The 22305-nt window shown below is 38.7% G+C and overlaps 1 protein-coding gene across 2 annotated transcripts in view; it reads left to right on the forward strand.

Annotated features, from left to right (window-relative positions):
* Nucleotides 1–3551: 3551 nt before the first annotated feature.
* LOC139696376 (endothelin-converting enzyme homolog) overlaps nucleotides 3552–22305 on the forward strand; it is a 107158-nt gene continuing 88404 nt past the window's right edge. For both annotated transcript variants that reach the window (XM_071595123.1, XM_071595125.1), the window contains exon 1: nucleotides 3552–3905. In XM_071595123.1, coding sequence (XP_071451224.1) covers nucleotides 3881–3905 — 25 coding nt within the window. In that variant the 5' untranslated portion in view covers nucleotides 3552–3880. The remainder of the gene's footprint in view (nucleotides 3906–22305) is intronic.

The raw sequence follows: 22305 nt of genomic DNA on the forward strand, positions 1-22305 counted from the left end.
TTTGTGTCTGCGAACACTTCCCGAATAACTGCCTTCAACCACTTTGTTGATAACTTGTTTTGTTGATTACTTACGGCCGTTAATGTGAATGGGTCTTCGTGGAGGGCAGCAAAAAATTGGATCCGCAGTAATGAGCTTTTTGAAGGAGCAGTGTTGTTCTGTGATATTCTGCGTGAAACTACGCCAATCATTCACGAATATTTTGACTTGATTACCTAGGCTTTAAATAAGGATGCTATGAAACGTACCGCGTGTTATGAATGGTTTGTCCGGTTCAAAAAAGGGCGGCAATCAGTGAGGGCGACGAGCGTTCCAGAAGACCATCAAGGTCGACTGATGACCCCCACCTCGAGAGAGTGAACGATCTCGTTCTTGCAAATCTAAGTTTCACAATCAAGGAATTTGCAGAAAAGTTTGGCATTTCGATTGTTTCGTGCTATAAAATCCTGGCTGAAAAGTTGACTATGCATAGATTCGCCACCAAATTCATGCCTCACCCGATGCAGACAGCAGACCAGAAACAACATCGTGTTTAAGTACGTGTTTCAGGATCTGTTTGATCGAGCTGAAGAGGATGACTACTTCTTGTCCAGGATCATAACAGGTGACGAGGCATGGGTTTATGTTTATGGTATCGGAACAAAATTTCAATCTTCGCAATGGATTGGTCAATCACCCCCACCCCCCGCCCCAATAAAGCTCGAAAAGTTTGCTCGAATGTCGAGGTGATGCTGAGAGAATCAGGAAAAAACGGCCTGAACTTAGGTGGAGCGGCGAGTGGTTTTCTCACCACGGCAACGCGCCGGCTCATTTGTCTCTCAAAACTCGTGAGTTTTTGGCCAAAAACAAAACCGTTGTGCTTACCTACCCATCCTTTTCACCCAGCCTGGCTCCATGTGATATTTTCCTGTTCACCAAACCGAAAACCTCGCTCAAAGTTAAACTTTGCCATCATACCAGAGATAGAGAAAAATTCGATGGAGGAGTTTATTAGCATTCCGGAAGTAACATTCCAGGACGGTTTCAAAAAGGGGAAACACCGTTGGGATAAGTGTATACTTTGGAAAGGAGACTACTTTGACGGGGACCCTGACCAATAGTTTGTTAGTGAAGTATTCTTTTTGCAATTAAGTTCGGAAAGTTTTTTAAATAGACCTCGTACACCTAGGCACCAAAAGGTGGCCTCAGTCTTATGAAATCGGGAAATATTTTACCAAAACCTGGAAAAGTTAACACCTTTCCAATGGATCCCAGATTTGCTCCAGCTAAAGCGACGGAGCACCTCTTTCATTACCATTGCATTTCCACCCCCCTCTCTCTCGCATTTTGAAAATTTTCAACAGTCTCTCCATCCTCCTTGAAACTCGGCAATGGTCAAGTGACGCAATGCTTAGCCCTGTGTCCAATGATGAAGACAGAATTAAGAATTGCGACACTTCTAAGCCTTGCTTAACACAACCCCTTCAATTCACGCATTTCTTAATTAGCAGGAACAACGATTTTCGCGGACATTGTGTTCTACATTCGGCACAGACAGGCAAACGACTCCTGCTTTATAAACAAAATCAGTGATTTCCGAAGCAATACACAGATGGCGCTGCATGCGAACAACTTGGTAATAGTTGCAGTTTTTGGGGAGGCGACCAACAGCTGAGGTCATTTGCACAATTAAAAATGGATAAGACAGTGGAAGGGTGGAGAGAAGCCTGGTGTCGGCATTAACCTACTTTTAACGAAAGGCGCCTAGGGGTCCGGAGCTCAACGTCCCATCCGACGGACGGCGTACTCTATCTAAGGGCTCTGCACAAAGCACCTCGAAGAGGTATCGGGATACCAATGAAAAAAATCTATCTTCTCCATGATTCTAACCCTGGTACACTGGGTGGGAAGCCAGTACGCTAGCCACCACACCATCTAGATCCCCAAAGATGTCATTTTAACAGGGTTGAACCCGAGACTATTGAATTGTTCCTCCTGGTTTTTTATACCCTCTAGCTTTATTGTTTCAAATTTGGAATCAGCGATTCGGAACAATATCAATGTGACGCCATTTCTAGTGCGGCGAGTTTGACCACGGTCGGCGAGCAGAGCGACAGTTCCTTGAGGTAGCGAGGTCAGGCCGTGCGAATGAAGTATCCTTAAAAGTGGGGGGTCGTAGTCACTGGCCGGCAGCAGTGGTCTGACGCGCAGTGAACCATTATCCGTGGGCAAATCAACCTTTAGAACGTAGAAACTATTGGGTTATGGCCATCCTTGTGGTCTTGTTGGATTTAGATTATTGATATCAACCTCGTTAAAGTAGAATTTTGTTGATTTTGTAACTTTTTCTTTTTTATTTTAATTCTTTGTTTTTCAATTCACTCACCAGCGTAACCTAATTAGTGAGAAAATTGGGAATCGATCCAAAAATAATTCCAAAACTAAAATTTTTTATTTTTTTAAACAAATTTCATCTCAGAAATATACAAAGAAAGCATTTTATTGAGTACTTAGTATGGGAATGAAAGGGATAAAATGACTAGGAATTAGTTTCATGGGAAATTTCATAGAAACTGTGAGAGATGCCGCAACAGTAACTTTAAACGGAGTCTTCCGTTATTATGCATTTCAATGCAACAATTTCCTAGTGTAAAAAACATTCGCCTTGTCCGGGATCCGAACCCTGATCCCTCTATATCCGGTCGAGTGCTTTAGCCAGTTAAGCTATCGAGTCGTCCTCTTAGTATATTCAGAAATTTCACAATTTAAGAGGACGCCTCGACCGGACTTTGATGGATCCGGGTTCGAATCCCGGTCAAGGCGAATGGTTTTTACACTATGAAATTACTGAAAAAGTTTCATGAGTATCTTTTATCAAATGATTTTTTTATGAGAAAGATTATTCTAAAAAATCCGTAATCTTTCTTGGAACATTTATAGAAATAGGCGAGTCCAACCTGTTTCCACAAATCAATCAAATATGCGTGGAAAGCGTTTTGGTTTGTTCAGGGGTAATTTATAATTTCAAAATGCATCTAGGTTATACTTGAGGTAGAGTTTAGAGGGGAAAAAATATCCCAATCAAAAAAGTCTTCTTTGAGTGATCGATTCTCGATAAATAAACCCACCGAATACCCATCCCTGATGATCGTCAAAATCCGTTAAGTTTCCGAACCTGAATCGTCCAAAGAAATTGGCGTTTCGGCCCACCGGCGACGAATGCGCTCGGACGGGACAAGGGCAGCACAGGTGACAATAAAAGGTAGCAACTCCGTGATGACTCCCGCGTCAACTTTTACAGCCCGCCCAACGCCATTCATCGCTCGACGAGAGGGAAGGAGAGGGAGAATGAGAGGGAGAAGGACGTACTGGGGGTGAGGTTGGGTTTGTTCCCATCGCTTCCCACCCTCCTCTCCATTCTCCTGCCCCTCCGAGTGAGAGTCGAAGGGGAGGCACGGGGGGCGGGGCGAGGGATAGGCGGGGGAGGCGCACGGAAGACAGTGTGACGCATGGGACGGAAGAAACAGACGTACTACATATACATTCCCACACCGGCGTGTAACTCACTCGATCTCCCCGCGGCACGCGCCTCTCCCGCTGTTATATTTACACACATTTAATCTCTCTCCGCCCCACTATATATGTAGTGTAATCATGTACCAGTACGCCCGATTATGTTGCGTATGTGCGCATATTTTTATACATATATAAGCGTCTCTCACAACTGTCAGACGACGGGAGAGAGTTGGTAGGAGGTGTTATCGGTGTCCGTTTCGGTGCTTCGTCTTTTACCATCCGGAGACGCTGCGGTCCTTCTTTGCGTCGCCCTCCTAAGCACTTCGACGACGTCTTCACCGGTCTTTCCTCATTGAACCGGCGAGTCCCTCGGGGAGCACGGGATATGGCGGACAATCCAGGTGTCAATTGTGAGTAATCTTTATTTTTCTCCTTTCCCGATATATTACACTGCTTTAACCGTTTCTCGTTGAAATTTCTCCAATTTTTACTGATAAAAGAAACATCAGTTTCACAATTAATTGTGGAAATTCCGTGTTTCTGTTTTGTCTTTTTTTAACTTCAGTGATTATATTCCAAAGCCCGTGTTTTTCGCCTTAGCGTTTTCATCTGGGACTTTTTTTTCGCGTTAATTCCTCGAATTTTGATAGTAATTCGATTGTAAGCAACCCATTTCGTTGCTCGGTATTATGCCATTTCCGCGTCACGACGAGGGTCGAATAGCAGCGCCTTTTCTACTTTACATGTATTTCGTGTCGTTTGGAGTCGCTGACGTGATTCAACTCTGAACATTTCACCAGAGTGGGAGAAACGAGGTTGATTCGATGCGAGCGATGCGAAATCCGCCGAGAGTCACAGGAATGAATGCTGGCCGAAAATTCCAGCGAGCGTCGAATCTACCGACCGACGTATTAGTGGCGATCTACGGGAAGGGAAACAAACACTATTCTGGATTGTCTTATGTTCCAATTGACATTTTATTCGTTGAATATCCTACTTTTTTTTCAAAATTTACTTGCGGCTTTTGTAGAACTCGTTTAAAAATATATGTTCCTTCTAATTTTTAATTAATCTAAGGATATTAATTTGGTTGCTTGGCCCTTAGGTGGCGTTGCAGCGTAGTGGTAGGGTCGTGCGATTCCCTGCGTATCGATGGAACTCGATGAAAAACCTAGGGTGGGTAAGGGCAAGAATTTGTCTCCCCTCATCGAATGTGCGTATATTATGCGCCAAAAACTTTATTCGGCCTAGCTCTACCCGGACCAATCAGAACCTAAAAGTAAAATTTCAAAAATAGAAAGAACATTTATTTTTAAACAGGTACTACATAATCCGCCAATAGTTCTGGAGGTAAAATAAGTGGATCCTTCTTCGGATAAAATGTCGCTTAAAACATTAGCAAATGCAGAAATATGTTTGATCTGGTGCTTTCCCGGGGTATTTGCTTGATGAAGTTTTCTCGGGTCTTCCACCGGGTCAGGAGTTCCATGTTGTCCCGGCAAGGTGCCTGCATGGAACCTCTGACCCGGTGGAAGACCCGAGAAAACTTCATCAAAGAAATATGTTTTTTTCTTTTTCGTGTAACTTTAATTTTGCCAAGGCGTTTCAATGAAAATTGAGTTACTAATAATTGATATTCAGAGAGATGATTTATTTTATCATAAATACTGAGAACTCGTATTCATGGTGCTTACGTCATTAAAATTATTAAGGGAAAAACTAACTTAGGCAGTTCTTTGGCATGCTCTTCGCTTAGTTTATCGTAGACTTGACTCGTGTCAGCATTTCTTATCATAAGTCGTTTTTTCATATCATAAAATAAATATTCATGATTTACAGATATGTTTCTGCATGCACTCGCGATTGGAAGTCGTGCTATCGTGTAGGAAGATGAATGCTGCTCCTCTACCTCCAAAGTCGACAAAACATTTTGCAGTTAGCCGAAATGCCATGCTCTTAATCGTTAATGTATCTAAAATTATAAATATTACTAAAAAAATACTCCATATATCTGACGTAGATTTGGTCCCGGATCCCTCGATGTCCGGCCGAGTGCTTTAGCCAGTTAGGCTACCGAGGCGCCACAACGTCGGACATCGAGGGATCCAGGTTCGAATCCAGGTAAAGGGAATGATTTTTACGCTGTGGAATTTATTCATTTTGGTACAGATTTTTAGCTCAGAGAAGGGGAGATTGGTCCGTTGGGCGTAGAGGGTCGACCGCTACTCGCGTTGTTGATTTGAACGTACCTTTTGTTTCACGAAAGCTCCAGTATTTTATTTCCTCGAACCCTGTGAAATCTTAAACAAATTAAAATATTTGGATCCGTCGATCTGTAGGACCTGCGGTTGGCTACCAGCCGGAAAGTACCTGATTGTAAACCCGGTATTGCATTTGGGCAGCCCTAGTGACAATGAAACTTTCTTATGGACACCATAAGTTAATTGGAAATCGCAAGCGGCACAGAGCCTACTCTAAGCTCTAAAAGAGAATATTTTACAAGCCTTGAAGTTTAAAATACTCAAATCACACTCACCAAGCTTTCTGGTAGGTCTCATTCCACCTTCTGGTTCACATTTGATTAAAGTCTTTGGGTGGCATGGCTTAGAGTAAGACAATAAAGTTTAAAACTACCTGTGTTACTATAGCACAGCATAAGGCTAGAGTATGTCAGCGCTAGATTCAATGGGAAACGTCTTTCGCCGTCTACGAGAATATCTAGATATTTTTGAAAAATATGAAACTGATAAATATTTTCGAAAAAGGCTAAAAGCATGTATCTACATGCGAATATTTTTTACCTTGCCAAAGAACGTTTAAGTGATTCTAAAGTAGTCGGTAAGTTCTTTTGAATATTTCTCTGCTGTCAGAATTTTTGAAATATAATTCAAGGGCGGTACCCTGTTCGACTAATGGCACATGACGCTATTGCCTTCCCTTGGACCATTCGTTGGAAAAGTAACAGAGAGAACCCGAGTAATTTTCACAAATAGTTTATTTTCATTTTCATTCGTTTACGACACCTTCATTAACAAGGTCTGTCCCAAAAGTAGAAGGACTGATTCGATTACAAAATGTATTGCCAGAATTGAAAAATTCAATCCAAAGTCTTCGAAGTAGCACCCTTGTGCGTCCACACACCGCTGCCAACGGGTTTTCCACGCCTCGTACGCCTTCTGGAATTCGGCGCCCGGAATACTGCTGAGCTACCTCGTCACGGCCTGTTGTAACGCTTGTAAACCGTGGTGACGTCTTTTTAGCCCGGATTTGAGGCGGGGGAGAGAAAGAAGTCTAGTGGGGCATTGTCTACAAAAATTAGATCCTCACTCTCATGGTCGAGAAGCTCTTGGCAGATCCGTGTGCGAGTTTCCTTGTGTTCGTCCGAGAGCACTCGCAACACCGATTTCGCACACACCTTCATCATGCCCGTATTTTTAGTCACAAATCGATGCACATCACTTTTAGGGATGCCAAGTTCATCAGAAACCATGCGAACACTTAATCGGCGATCCCTGTCCAACAAAGCCTTCAATTTGTCAAGATTTTCGTCACTTTTTGAGGTCAAAGGGCGTCCTAAACGATCGGCGTCTTCAACATCTGCCCTACCCTCCCGAAACAACTTGTGCCCCTTAAAATACCAGATTTACCCATGGCGTTATCACCATAAGCTGTCTTGAGCATGTCAGGAGTCTCATTCCCGGTTTTGCCCAGTTTCACGCAAAATTTTCATGGCGAACCGCTGTTCTAATAACCTGTTTATGACTGAGCGTAACGAGGTCATGTTATAGACGTTTCGCAAACGAATGATCCGCACTCCGCAAAGGCTGGGAGCCAACTTTCACCGGCCTCCAGCCTTTTCTGAGGCTCCCCTCCCTCGAGCCCAGCCAGAGAAACCGCCACCCGTCCGTTCATTAGGGAAAAAATAAGTAGTACTACTTTTAGGACAGACCTTTTATATCTGTGGGAAAATAAAATGTTAGTGGTAATTTTAAGTGTTCTTTCTGTAACATGAAAAATTCCCACAAAGTGAAGCATGAGATCGTATGATCATTCATGGAGGTTAGGTTGATGAAGTTATTGCTTGTTTCTTTCTTGCCATCTCAAGAGTTTCTATTGCTCGGAAGTTGGGCTTTTATTTTTCATTCTTTACATGGACTTAGAGGATGTTCCTCCCGTTAGTAAGTGTTATTTCCCAGTAATGCGAATTCGTCATACTTACTTACCAGAGTAATTATTTTATTTTTGAACTTAATACCTTGGGCAATGTGAGCAATCTTTCCATTTTAAGACGGAAGTCACCCCACCACATTCTCCTTTTCCCCGATTTAAGGATTGCAGTGGTATCCTAAGCTATTTATTCAGCGCTATAAATAATTGGCTAAACGCACTTTTTTAAGGAGAAGAAATTTGTAGAAAATATAAACAGTAAAAATCCTATTATGATTGCCGAACCGCATTGACTTAATGGAAATACGAGTACCTTTAACATGCATCATGTGACGCCACCGCGCTTGTCACCAGGTGAAGGAAGGTGAGATACAGAATATTCAGAACCTTAGTTATTAATAATACAGGCTGAAGGTGCGGAAATTTTAGGGTACCTAAAATATAAAATGACGTATGACGAAGTCAAAAGCGTCATTTATGGTGCAAACGTCGGTGAGGGAAACAATTAGAAGTCGAACAGTGCACGTTTTCGATGAAAAAATTCAGTTTTACGTATCATGATTTATTTTTTATCATTTCTTCCTCCGAATTTGTACAGTTGGTCACCGTAGGAAGTGGCATTGGCCACCTTCATGGTGCACTGACTTGGAAACTAAGCCACCCAGGGGATGTAGTATGGGAATCGACGTACGTAATTATGAACACGCTCCTCTTCCACAACTCCACGTAAATCTGCCTTCACGTGAAGACCAAATGGTCTGCTTGCATCACATTTATATTTTTTTCTACCAATATGAACTATTCGATTTTACGGCATATATCCGATTGCTAAATTCCGAAGAAGAGAAAAAATACTGTTATTTGGGTAAATGTGCTTTTATTTCCTCAAATCGACACTATATCGTAAAATCCGACGGAAACTGTGGCTTATCTTGGGATAAAACAACTATTATCTTTTGGGGATTGTGTGCCCAAGTCTTTTGTTATGTGTGTTGTGTTCATAATAAGTCTTATAATAAGATCTTATAGTCTTCATTTATGCATCCTTATTTTGCGTTGAATATGTTAAATGAAATTGTAAGTATGGACTGCCATGCGAACGAAAACGTTTTCCCTTTGCCTAGGACATTTCAAGTGAAAAAATAAAAGGAACCATACTTTTGTGTTCATTTACTTTGGAACCATAAAATTGAGTGCATGAGTAGATGGAACAATTAACCTGCAGAGGCAATGTTTTTGGAAAAAGATCGTCGGACATAGTAAGAGACATTGCGTTAGACAATGAATCTTGTGACAGGGGCATTGAGTAAAGATGTAAAGAAAAGACTCGTCAAAACTTTAATATTGTGCACGGTTTTGTTAGGCCCGGAAGCTTGGTCGTTGAGGCAAGACGATAGGAGCCGATTGGAAGCTTTTGAACCGTGGGTGCGGAATAGGATGGAAAAGGTGGAATGGGGAGAAAGGAAAACAAACGAGGAAGTGCTAGTGGACATGGTGAAAGGGGAGCAGAGAGGATTGTTGGGAGAAATCCAAAGGACGTAGGAAAGATGGATGACAATGGGATGTTGAAGACCGTAATAGATAAGAGAGGAGAACGTTAGGTAAACGAGGATGGGGAAGGGAAAGGATAGGATATTCATCTTGGACGGAAGTAAGGAAGAATGTGGAATTAAAAAAGGGTTTATTTTATGGCCGGATTTCAGGTTGTGTTTTGCTAGAAAAGGCAAAGAAATGTACATATCGTTATCGCTCTCTGTCCTTCTAAAACCTACCTTGAACGGTAAAAAAACAATCAATAATATTAAACTTGTGCGCTTTGTGAAAATTAAGTGTGTCTGAGAAACTGGTTTTTCTTTTTCGTCTTACCTTCGGGACACGTTCGATTGGAAAGCTAAATTATATTGTGTGTTCAAGAAATCCCAAGTGATCACTGGTTTCAAAGTTCACGGCAGTGGACGCCGTTGCATAACGTGCAATACTTCTTATAGTTTCGACTTAGAGATATTTCGTGACTCAACCAACCTCCAATTCATACTCTGCATTCAAATATTCTCATGCCTTTTTTTTGTGTTTTTCTTTTTTCGAGTTGACTTGGACTTTCATCTTATGAATGACCTTCAATTTTATTTCGGAAATCGAGATCGTTCCTACACCTCGCTTTGAAGATTTTTTGGTGGCAGAATTGTTGCGTAATTCTCCTAAATTGCTTCCATGAGGTAATAAGTTTTCCATTTTTTTACAGTCTCATTTTTATCATGTTCTTTCAATAAGGCTCAGTATCAGTAATCAGCTTTTCAAGTTTAGCCAAATTCTATATCACTCGTTTTCTCTGCAATAGTTGTCATCTATTTTAGTATCGTTGTATATTTGATAATACCTGAAAAATAATAATCCGTATAGATAGATAGGGGTCTTTCTTTATTGGGCGAAATTGAAACCAAATGGTCCCTTCTTTTATTTAACTCATCAAATTGAGACTTCTGGTCAGTCTCACTTGAAGAAGGCCTCTGAGAGGGCCGAAAGCTCGAACAATTTACCGTGTGAGTGTTCTTTTAAATGTGTCTATTCTTTTCTATTTGTGTTATATTATGTCAGCCCATTATTGTGAGGCTCGTGTGAGTTCTTCCGTACAATCGTTATATATATACATAAAAACATAATACCTATACACGTGCACACACTTAAATGCACATAGATAAACAGACATACATTACGCTACATTACATACTGTGAACATCTAAAAAAATATATACATGTAGAAATTAATATGCTCCGACATATCTGTATCGGAATATTGTAGAATTTATTTATATAAGGACTAGGACGTTCGTATTTTTTCCTTTGGTATTCAAATTTTTATCTTGGGTAATAAATAGAGGAAAATATTTTAAATTGCATAATTCCGAGTTCATAAATACAGCTAAAATGAATACTTAGCTAATAAATTAACTGCCACCAAGTGTTTGAGATGGGTAAATGGTTTTTTTTCATTTTTTACTATTGTACTCACCGACATTTATGTCACTTGAATTGATGAAACTAACTTGAATTAATATTCGTTAATAGTTATTGCTCATTAATTTCTTTTGACGGCTATGATGAGATTCGTATTATTATACCTGTAGGCTAGAAGGGGATCGGGTTGTGCGGGGGCTAGTGTACTAGCTTCCCACCCTGAGGGCTCGGGTTCGAATCCTAGAGGTGAATAATATTTTTCAGTCGTGTCCTGATCCCGATCCCAACTTGAGGTGCTTTCTAGAGAGTATTTTGAGTGGGTGCGCCGTCCGCCGGATGGGACGTTAAACTACGGACCCCTTGGCGTCTTTCGTTAAGAGTAGGTTAATTCCGAGGCGGGTGTCTCTCCACCCTTCCTCCTTTCTTATCAATCATTAATGACGAAAATGACCTTAGCTGTCGGACGCCTCCCCTAAAAACTACTACAATAGTTTACTCTAAATAGGCTAATTTATTTTTAATATTTAAGGTATTGATATTACTTGCATGTGTTAGAAAATTCTTCATGTTTTCTAAAAAAATTTAAGGTTTCTCCTCCTTCCATTGGTGAAGGGTAAGAGAAAAAGTGAGAGCAGTTGAAAAAAGAGTTTTACGCCACAAAAAATTTTGAAAGTTTTAATGTGGGGTCATTGGTTCCACCCCTGAGATCTGTCAGAGCGCATGAGCAGCTTATGTCACATAGGTTTTGCTTCTCCGATTGACTGATAATTGACCAACATGATGGCAGCGAGAGAGATAAAAATTTATCATCAAGTAAAAGAGTTATAATTTAAGTCATTTAATTTCATGTCATCGTAATTTCCAGTTAGTGCTAACAGATGAACCAATGAAAGAACCTGGAGCGCCGTCCTTGTTTCCATTTGACCGGCAAAATATTAAAATGCGCAATTGTTACAGTATTCTGAAATTAATAAAGTTAAGTTACTTTTGGAAATATTTTTATGCCGGCATTAATTGAGTGATTATGAGATGGATATTTCTAAGTTCTTTTCGCCATTTGTCAAAATGGTGTAGGACTCCGTAAACTGATCGAATGTGTGCGGGCTGATAAAGGCTGTTATCCTCAAGGATAGCGTCCATCTATTTTCAAGCGGTCCGCAACTACTATCTCTCAACCTACTATTAGAATATCTGTATTTATATGTATAAATAGAGTCATAGATTGAGAGGTATGCGTATTTAATCCCTTTCAGACAATAATTTTTTGAAAATTTCGCCTTAAAAAAATGAAACAAAAACAATCTATTTTCAGCTCCATGCCAAAAGGTATTCTGACTACGTGTCAATATTTATAATAAAGCATATTTTCGTCACATTTATATTACAGCATTACTTTCATCAATTATGACATTTAACGAACTTATAATTGCGGAATAATGGGACATAATATCGAGGCGGGATGGCCGGTTCTGAGACCTTGATATCCAGGTATAGTTAAGTAGTTCAAGTTTGCGTTGGGGCAGGTAAGTTTCTTTCATTGGTGCTAACCACGTCGCAAGCGTCAAAGACTGCAGAGTCTTGAATGTGTTGCTTCCGTCTTACGAGATCACCCATCCGTGCGACGTTTAAGTCGTTCGTTGATGGATATTCTTTCCGATACCGTTTATCTCTTATTTTTACTAAATGAGTCATTCTTCTTGCGCCTTGGTGTCACCCGGAAAATTCGTTTTGTTTCATACTGGATTAACTCCGATTAACTGGATTATCCTCCAATTCCAGCCAGGGTCTGCTTTCATCGTTTTCGCAAAAAAAAGACCTTGTTTTTTTATCCTTTTCAAATGAATTTTTTAAAAATTCGCTGATCACATCCCTTGAATGGATAATTAATTACGTTGTCGTCTTGCTAGTTGGATAATCGTCCGATGTTCATGAACAAGCGAAGAAGGGAAGCTTTGTACCATATTTTTCTCCGATCAGATGAAGCAGCATTTTACTTTTTTATGTTCTTTTAAGTATTTTAATAGCAATATTCTCGCTCTAGTGACTTAACGAGTCTCTTTTAAGTAGTCATGCATAAGAGTATCCAAGTCTGATTATGTTAAAATAAAACGCCGTGTGTTAAATTAGCTTTGTTTGCGTTTTCGATCTCATAAATTGTGAATAATTCCAAACGAGTGACCTAGCAGTCCGAAGAGCCTTTCATTACCCGATTTGATTTTGGGTTTATTTTTTGTGGATTCTTTTTTCCTCTATGTTTACTTGAATTATCCAAGGTCGTTTTGGTGTACTCATCATTGAAATCTTCTTCTCTGTCTCTCGTATCCATGAATGTATGCCATGCGGGAATTTTTCAATTCCGAAAGCCTCTCAATTATTTAAATAACTTTTATAGATGTACTCGATATACTGACAACTTTCCCGCATTCAGCATAAACAAATAAGCTATGCACGAGTATTACGGCGATGCCGCTTTGCATAACCAAAATATTTTAAGTTTTTTAGTGCCATTTACAATCACAATTTTCCACCAATACATTTGATAATTGTCAACTTCTCAATGAACTTTATGTTGATTAAAGTTACATACCCTGGTCATTAAACTTTTATTTGCATAGCCACATACCTTCCGAACAAAAATCGAGAGTTACCTGTTGCTTTTCCTTATCTGGATGACTTTTTCCGAGACGATGCTTGAAGAGATATTTTTATTTTTAAAAACACATATATATTATTGACAGTTTTCACCCAATAGCACAGTAATATAACATCTTGAAATTATATTTTCTTAATTGAAATTATTGATACTAAGGGTATCCCATAGTAATAATGATTGAAAAATATTATTTTCCAGATGTCTGCATTCCACACATACTGCCTTATGGAAAATCTTTGATTCGTAGAGGAAATGAAACCTCTGTAAATGGCATGTTAGACTGACACTTAAAAATGAACAGATAATGTAATTCCTGAGATACAAGTGTTAATGTTTAGAAAAACCGGCACCTTAACTCTCTGGCAATTTAGTCTAAAATTGTTTTCATAAAATTCCGTTATACGAGTAAATGGGAGATTATAAATGAGAAATTCCTTTAGGAAAAGAAACCAAATATTCAAGTAATAATTTACAATGCGTCGCACTATGGCCGGCCTATGTGATCGAAACTTAACTTTCAATTTTGCAAACATATTTGGCCGATGCGGATCCTGACCCACTGTTTTCAATCGCAAAACAACTTAAATGTGAGCATGGCTGTAATTTAGGCATTATACTCCATTGAGTACCTGGATCGTTTCCGTATTATTTACGCAATCCATATTTCAGAGTAAAAAATAACTATAGGTTATATTGCTACGGTTCACGGAATCCGAATTACTTTCGTGGCTTTGTAAGGCATGTGTTTTTAGGCAAGGTAATTTTCATTAATAAATTAATAAAGATATATATTTTCATGATATGTTATAAAATGAAAAATCGCAAGTGTTTTCGTCTCTGTTATCACTGAACAGGTCTACCACATCACACCTAAATCTGTAATTTATATACACATATATTCATTGAAAAATGAGAATTACTTGGTACTGTAATGATTGACATTGAAAATTAGTTTTTAAAACAATTAAAAAAATAATGGGAAAACTATTCTATTCGGTGCTCACACATCGACACTTGAAAAAAAATGCCTGGATGCTTGATTCCCAAAGTAATGAGAGTATCTTAACTTCGCAGCATCGAGAATCCTTACCCTGATTCATTTAATGTGTTACGTTTGATTAATATAATGCAGAAAATAAAATTGATGGAGAGGAAATAATGATGATGTTCTAGACATAGTTCTAGGCGTGATTCGGAGAAGGTAGGGCAAGTGGCTGCAGGATATTTTAGAGGCGATGAGTTGCTGAATACCATAATGAAGAAGAGGTTGTTGAGAAAGCGAGATGGTGGAATAAAATAATTGTGAATGAACTTAGTAGAAAGTATGAAAAGCTAAAGAATGACCTATCGTAATATTTAGTTCAGGGCTTAAGGATATTTTGTGTCACGTTAGTTATGGTCTAGGAGTAGAGTAGGGTGTAGTGCCTTATCCCATTAAAAGTCTCCCCTATCCTTAGGTTCCCTTATGTGTACATACAAGGCATGAAGTATTATCTACAAATATGGCACCTGCATTACGTTCACTGGCTACATCCAAAACTGGGATGCATGCGCCATATGCCACAGGATGTTATATCGGTTTTTATGGGTATTATATGTGTATATTTATGAGTATTATACTTTCCTTCCCCCTTTGAAGATCGGATGTTTTTCTTTATATTACTTTATAATTTTTATAATTATTAGTTATAGTTATAAGATAGCACTGAGGCGCACAATATACAACCTTCAAAAACGACTTTTACACCGTTGTATTAATTTGAATCGTTTTATTACCCCTTTTCAAGGGACAGCGTGGTAGCATTCTGGGTAGATCATTGGGCTATGGAATGGGTTCAAGGATTGGAGGATCCTGGGTTCAGATCCCCATTGATGCCTTGGGCCAACGCCATCGCTAACGCCGCCCAAAATGTTAATATCCCTTAGATTTATCGGTTACTTAAGCTTCGTTGGAAATGGTATGGCTGTGAAGGGAAATGCCCCCCCTCCCCACCCTTTCCTGTTATTATGTGTATTCCCATGCATAACGTCTTAGTTTGGAGCTTTAAGATCACCTGCGTACACCAACCCAGGCCGATCTTTGAGTTCATCACAATGATCTCCCCCGGAATGAAGTCATGGGTGGCATTAGATTTGGAATGAATTGCTCCGCTTTTGTGACATCTTTGAATCTCCTTGTGACCTTCTTTGACAACTTGTGCATGACCTGAATTAAGTATTTGACTTTGTATATCTTTTTGGAGCCATTTATAGCGAAATAAGCCCCATTTTAAGGATTAGAATTCAAAGAATTGAGGTAGTCACCATTTCTTAAAATACCATGCCGCTTTGTCTTAGCCCTTTACTGTGTATCTTTTGGAACCGTCGTGAGTCAACACCAGCTCGAGGTGGATTTTTTTTTATTGATACGTTTCACTAATGTCAATATAAGTTGTTCTCTTTATCTCGGCCCTCAAGGCAAACATTACAAGCGTCTGGTGACTCCAATAGCAAACACTGCATCATGATCGTCTCGTTACGTCACTCCAGTCAGAGATTTTTTTCACCATATCGAATGAATGTTCGGGAGTTTCTTCTTCTGCTGCTGTAATTGAAGAGTTTTTTTACACTCTCTCGTGTTAGTTATATCTCTTCCATCATCTTTGTCACCTCTAAGTTCCAGGTATTTGATATGACAACTATGTTTACGGATCGAGTCGGAGTTAACATTTTAATTTGTGAATGGAGGGGTAGCAATATCTTTTTTTATTATGTCTTCAGCCTTTGCTACTATTAGTTCATTTGCCCATGGCTTCATTCATTCCTCGCGATCGAGAAGTTATCCACGGCGTTTGTTTCTCAATCGCGATATTTACTTTTTACGACCCATATTTGCCAATTAAAATTGCATTTTTATTTGCTATGTAGTATATCAAAATCTGTGATAGATCGATATCAGCTTCGTTCTTGCATTTCGCTTTATGTATTTTTGCATTGCGCAGTCCAATATTTGTACAGTTTTATGCTAACATTTCTTAATAGATTATATGCAATATCATTTTTCTTATATTTTGTGTTTTAATCTCGATAAATTCAAAGTTTATTTGTCACCACTGTCTTATTTCATTAATATTCCTGTCAAGTCGTGATTTGAGACGGTTCAGTAGGCTGTCTCTGAAGTTGAATTAATTTCAGCGGTAATATTTTCAAATTCTTTGCTAACTGTGTGCACATTATATTTTGTTTTTACATTTTTGGTTTCTCCTCTTTGGAGCCGATGCCGGGAGAGGTTTGTGAAAATTTACTTTACTCGCTGTGCTATTTTGTACTGTTAAAGGATTAGCTCACCATCAGGCCTTGCCGGCTTTCTTAATTTTAATGCCGTGGTAATAAAAGTAGTGACCTTAGAGAAAATTCAGGGACTACAAATGACTTAAGAAATCATTGATTTTCTGGCCATTAAATTGATGGTATTAGTGCGAGAACTGTGAACAAAACTAAATAAAATTGTTCGTAGTGCGCCACAGTCTCCTCAGGACTTTAATATCCTATGCTTCACTAGCTTTTGTTTAATAATGGCAATGCCCTTCCTGAGTCAAAGAATAATTATTTCGTACTCTGAATTGAATTTATGTTTTATGAGAAATTGTTCTTCACAGTCTACTGCCTACAGATTCTGTCTTGGAATTACAGCTTTCATTGTGTTGTTTTCTGGAAAGTCAGTTGATTTTTCCCAGTATCCTGCTATATTTATTGGTTAAAGAAAATTGCGATGCTCCTTGCGTCGTAATTATACATGTATGTACGACAATACTTCACTCTTAGTTATCGAGAGTGGAGCCAGTTTGTATGGCACATCACGTGATCTTCATGGATTGGCGAACGTATTTATTGTGATTTTTGTTCCATATGCCTCCTCGACGAAGAAAGCGACGTATATTTTTCAAATGAAAGAAATAAATATTTACCAAGGTATTTCAGATGCTCATCATGTTTACGGGTAGGATTTTTTTATATTTTGATTTTTTTCGTGTTTTACATTAGATTAAAGTGTTTCAGATCAATCCAGCGCCTGAACCAGTGCTCACGTATGTAGATAACAACTCACACGTAGATGGATATTAACGTTACGGTAATGGGTATGTGTGTGTGAGCTATTATTCGCGGGACTTAACCATGGATTTACGGATTAAATTTATAATTCGCGAAACTTCCGAAACAACAATTATCGTCGAAATACAAAAAAATATCTCAGGTTACCGCAGCATTGTTTTGGCATCTACGGTATGATGAAAAAAATGGTTACTGTGACATAATAGGTCCAGATATTTTTCAATGTTTTGAGTTTTAGTAAAATATTAGAACTTTAATAAAATATTATCATCGACTTTGGTCACTTTTAATTCATTTTCGTGGCCAGAGAAGATGATTAGTATTTGAGTAAATTCATGGAGCACAAATATTGTTTAGAAATCATTGAATTGGCGGTGATGAAACATGTTATGAGCGGTTATTGGTGACGCAAAGAGACTGTAGAGGGACGTTTTTCTGCGGGCGATTAAGTAAGTCTGACCAAAAGAAAAACAAACACGTCCGAGTCACTCAGTTGTGAAGATAATGCTGAAGATTTTTTACTGGGAGAACCTCATTCGTCACGAGTTTTCTCAACGTATTCCAAACCCTCTGTTTTTGCGCGGAGAGGCATGAAGGCTTATGGGGAAGACAGTGCGAAAAAAAGTAGCCCGAGAGGCGGGTGGACAAGACCCGGGTGCTGCTCAAGGGACACTGTACCTTCCATTTCTCTTGCTCCTGATCCGTGAGTTTCAGGCGACGATTCTCTCTGAGTGTGTTACCTCGTTTAAGTTATTTTCCAGATTCGGCTCCTTTGCCCAAAATGAAGTTATCTTCACAGCAAGAGATAGCTGCATTCAAACTATTGAGTAGATTGAAGAAATTTCTTTTCTTAATCTCCGCTCCATCTCGCTAAATTCATTCCGACAATCGTTTCGTGCTTTTAAAGATGTCGAGTTTTTCAATTGGAGTAGGAGTAATTCATGCTAATAACTCTGACTCAGCTGGAGAGAAGAAATGCAAAAAAGACGTAAGAAAGAAGAAAGATATTACACATACTCCCAAAAGGATTAAAAATGGACGCTCTCGAGCAATCAGAGATAAGAAGGCACTTGGCAAACCCTAACACCAACCTATGTAATGAGCAATTGGTCCCAAACCCCTTCCCACTCCTCTCCGAGAAACTAGCCTGGAAATTGTCAAAACAACCCCACAAGTAACGTGAGGGCCTCCACTCCTCTCAGGCCCTTCCACCCCTCCCCGCCCCCCCTCTGTCCTGAGGGTATATATTCTGGCACTGTCTGTTTAGCAAATTTGTACCTGATGATGCCGCAAGTCGGTGAAACGCGTTGTACCATATGATAAAATCTGTGGAAAAGTAAAAGTCTTTCTTTTTAGTATGGATATTAAATACTTCCACGAAGTGAAGCCTGAAACAATAGAATATAAAAAAGACGTATTTATTTTGCATCAGACATCTTATAAATCCATATTGTGCAAAATTTCGTTACACAAACACATTTGCACCATAGAAATCCATCCGTTGGTTTATTCTTATAGTTTTGAATGGGACTCACGCCAAATTTAATCATTTGGCGAGTAAAATTCTCATATTTAGGTTAATAGAGCCACCATTTAGTTTCCCACGTAGTTCTAGTGACCACAAAATAGCATCTCTGGTCTTTTTAGATTGGTTCTCCATGGGTTTAACCTAAGACTTTGACTCAAAACCATTCAATCGGCAGTCGAACGCTCCAACCCATCCGCATTCCTGTGAAATTTTGAAAAGACTGGAGTTGTAAAGGTTGGTAACAGAGATTTTAGTGTCAAATATTTTTATATTATTGTAGATATTATTGTTTGATCTTGTTTAGTGGTTCCATAAATAATGATGCATCGGTGTGGTGGCTCCCATCTTCCAGGAGGAGTAGGTATACTTTTGTTTACCAGGAGAATAATTTTTTATTAATTTCGGTCAACACTTGTGGTCATATTTTCAGTCATGCTTGCGCAATTTTTGTTTCCTTAAGATAAATTTATCGCCAGCATTTGAAGCTAAGTCATAATCTTTTGAGAGCACATAATGAATTGCATTCTTCCAAGGCCTCCGTCCAGGGTCACTTGATATTGCTTAAGGTCCTTTGCACGCTGGGACAATGAACGAGTAATAAGACCTCTATTTATGGACGACTCAAAACATGCGCTACTGTTGTTCTCTTCCCTTTGCAATCGGAAACCAAACAATGAGATTCCTATCTGCTCTTCTAAGATTGAATTATTACTGTTTTTCTCTTTAAAGAAGTCGTTCACGTAACAGTTGATGTTTCTCTCGTCTCGATCACTTGTAAAGTATCATGCTTAAATAATTTATTACATAGTCTAAAGGAAACGGATTGGTTAAGAATTACTCATAATTCAATCTCTTCACTGAGACGTTTTTGAAGCAAAACCCAGTTTTAGCACGAAACATTCATTTTTATATACAGATGACAGTAATGTTGAAACAGGGTTGTGTAATAAAGCTTTTTTTTTATTAAGGGTGGGAAATGAATTAATATTACTTCGAGAAAGGGTCAGACAAAGCACAAAGTCATACAAAGGACGTCCGAGACCAACTTGCCTCGTCAAGCAAAGGAGTTACACTTATCCACTCGTCATTGATGTAATTGTTGCACCGTAGTGTGCTATTTAAAAATATTTTTAAATTTGATTTTTAAAGTGTCAATTGATAAATAGATCAAATGAATGGAGAACAATAAATTGACTACCTTTTGGAAAATTCCTAAAATGATTGAAAAGGCAGCGTTACCAGCGTCTGCATAATACATTTACTTGATAAACTATATAATAAAATAATTAATACAATGTCAATTTTTATTCAACAGATAAAAAATTAGTTCATACATTCCATAAGGTTCTAAAAAGGAAATATTCCCATCAGTGGAAGAAAAAGTGCGATAATACGCTAGGGAAAGTGACAAATGATTCTCAATCCAGCATCCCGTAGCCAAATTGCGAAATTAAATTTGGCTCTACGTAAAGCTGACTTTACGAATGTTCCAAATTCTAAATGATAAGCTCGAAAAACACATCACGTAGAGAATGAGTGTATTTTTAATTTATCATCACAGCCCGAGTAATTATTGTTACTCTCTCTGACCGAAATAATTTAACTCATAAATACCCAGGAACACACTGGATGCATATCAAACCAGTGCGCAGTGAGCTAGAGTTGAAAAGAGCTGACACAAATTCCAAAAGTGAATTTTTTTGAGTTTGATATTCGAATTAAAAAATATGCCAGTCCAAATTTTGCAAAAAAACTGCATCCAATTTTCTTTGAAATCTCAACACACTCAAATGTGATAGTCTTTCCAACTTCCAAATATCATGGTCAGCAAGCAATAAATAGGTATCCATGATATAAATACTACCATAAGATCAATGAATCATGCCTTCAACTTGATTTATGTAAATTAAATTCGTATTAGAGCATTTAATTATCATAGATTCTACCTTGATGTCATAATTTGCATGAAAAAACTCAAAGAACACTGGTATAACAGTATTGGTTTCTGAAATAAATTGGTGTAAAACTCAAATTACTTCTGCGATAAATATTTTCAGGCTTTGTACTGCTTTTAAAAACAGAAAAATAGAATATTATCATCAGTGAGAGGAAGATACGAGAGAAATTAGTTCTCTAACGCATGTTCAAACGGTGTCGTAAAACCTTTCGCGCAGCCCTTCGCCTTATAAGGGGTAGGTAGAGTATTACTGACTGCCAGCTCACTCTCCTACGAGTATGGAAGCGTTTATCTGTCCGAGAGGTCACGCATGGGACCCACGAAAGCCACATCATCCCTTTTAAAGATCAACTCAAGCTGTCAAATTTAAAATTTGCTGTCTGGAATGCCTAACAAGTCTAGATTTCACCTAACTTATCCTTATTCACGCTGTCAAGGACTCATTTTCCCTTCATATGGCCATTAATATATCTTTGAAAATCATTTTCAAAACGAAATGGATGAAAATTTCCATTAAGTAGTGTAAGGGTCCAAACTGTAGCACCAAACCTAGCGTGTCACCGTACTCCCAATCGCCAATGCGAGGAAATGGAAAAACTGTCTTCATTTTCGGCATTGTATCGTGCAGGATCGCCAATTTTCTCTTCAGATTCATAATTCAATATATAAATAAAAATTGTTGATGCAGTTCACTTTGGGATTAATTGGGGAAGCAAATAAATTACACTGCTATTTTTTAATCATTTGCCTAAATTGCACTAAAAACAGAATCATGCATTTTGTTTGCAGGTAATATTTATTTACCAAAGTCAGTCGGATTAGATACTGCACATACTTTATGGTGAGTAAGAAATATGACAAAAAATATGAGGAACGAGGTGAATTAATCATGGAAGAGTAACCATGCAAATCATCGAATTCCGGTTGCCAAAATAAAGCACCCTCGGACTTTTGTCGTCTGTTGTTACTTTTTATTTTTGAGATGAAATAATTTATAAAAATAGATAAAGGACCTACGACGCTACCCTGAGAGACGAAAAGATATATATATTTCTTCTGGGTTTATAATTTTATACACCGGCATATGCAATTCGGCAACAATGGATTTGTCCCCTAACGTATTCCCTCGTTACAACAAAATAGGTGATCATATAACGGTGGTTAATCAAACAGAGATTTAATGTCCTTTGTCTGGTGTTTTAATAATTTTGGGCATTGGATAGTCAGCGTTTCACGTGTTGCCTCGCATGAATCGTGGTTTCTTGCTAGTATGTAATTTTTTAAGGGAGGCGACCGACAGCTAAGGTCATTTGTGTCATTAGGAATGGATGGGAAAGGAAGGGTGAAGAGAAACCTGGCGTCGGTATTAGCCTACTCTTGTTGAAAGGCGCCAAGGGGTCAGCTGTTTAACGTCCCACCCGACGGAAGTGATACTCACTCAAAGTGTTCTCCACAAAG

Source organism: Hetaerina americana, unplaced genomic scaffold (assembly GCF_022747635.1).
Source record: "Hetaerina americana unplaced genomic scaffold, ioHetAmer1.1.p SCAF_7, whole genome shotgun sequence".
NCBI classification, from domain to species: domain Eukaryota; kingdom Metazoa; phylum Arthropoda; class Insecta; order Odonata; family Calopterygidae; genus Hetaerina; species Hetaerina americana.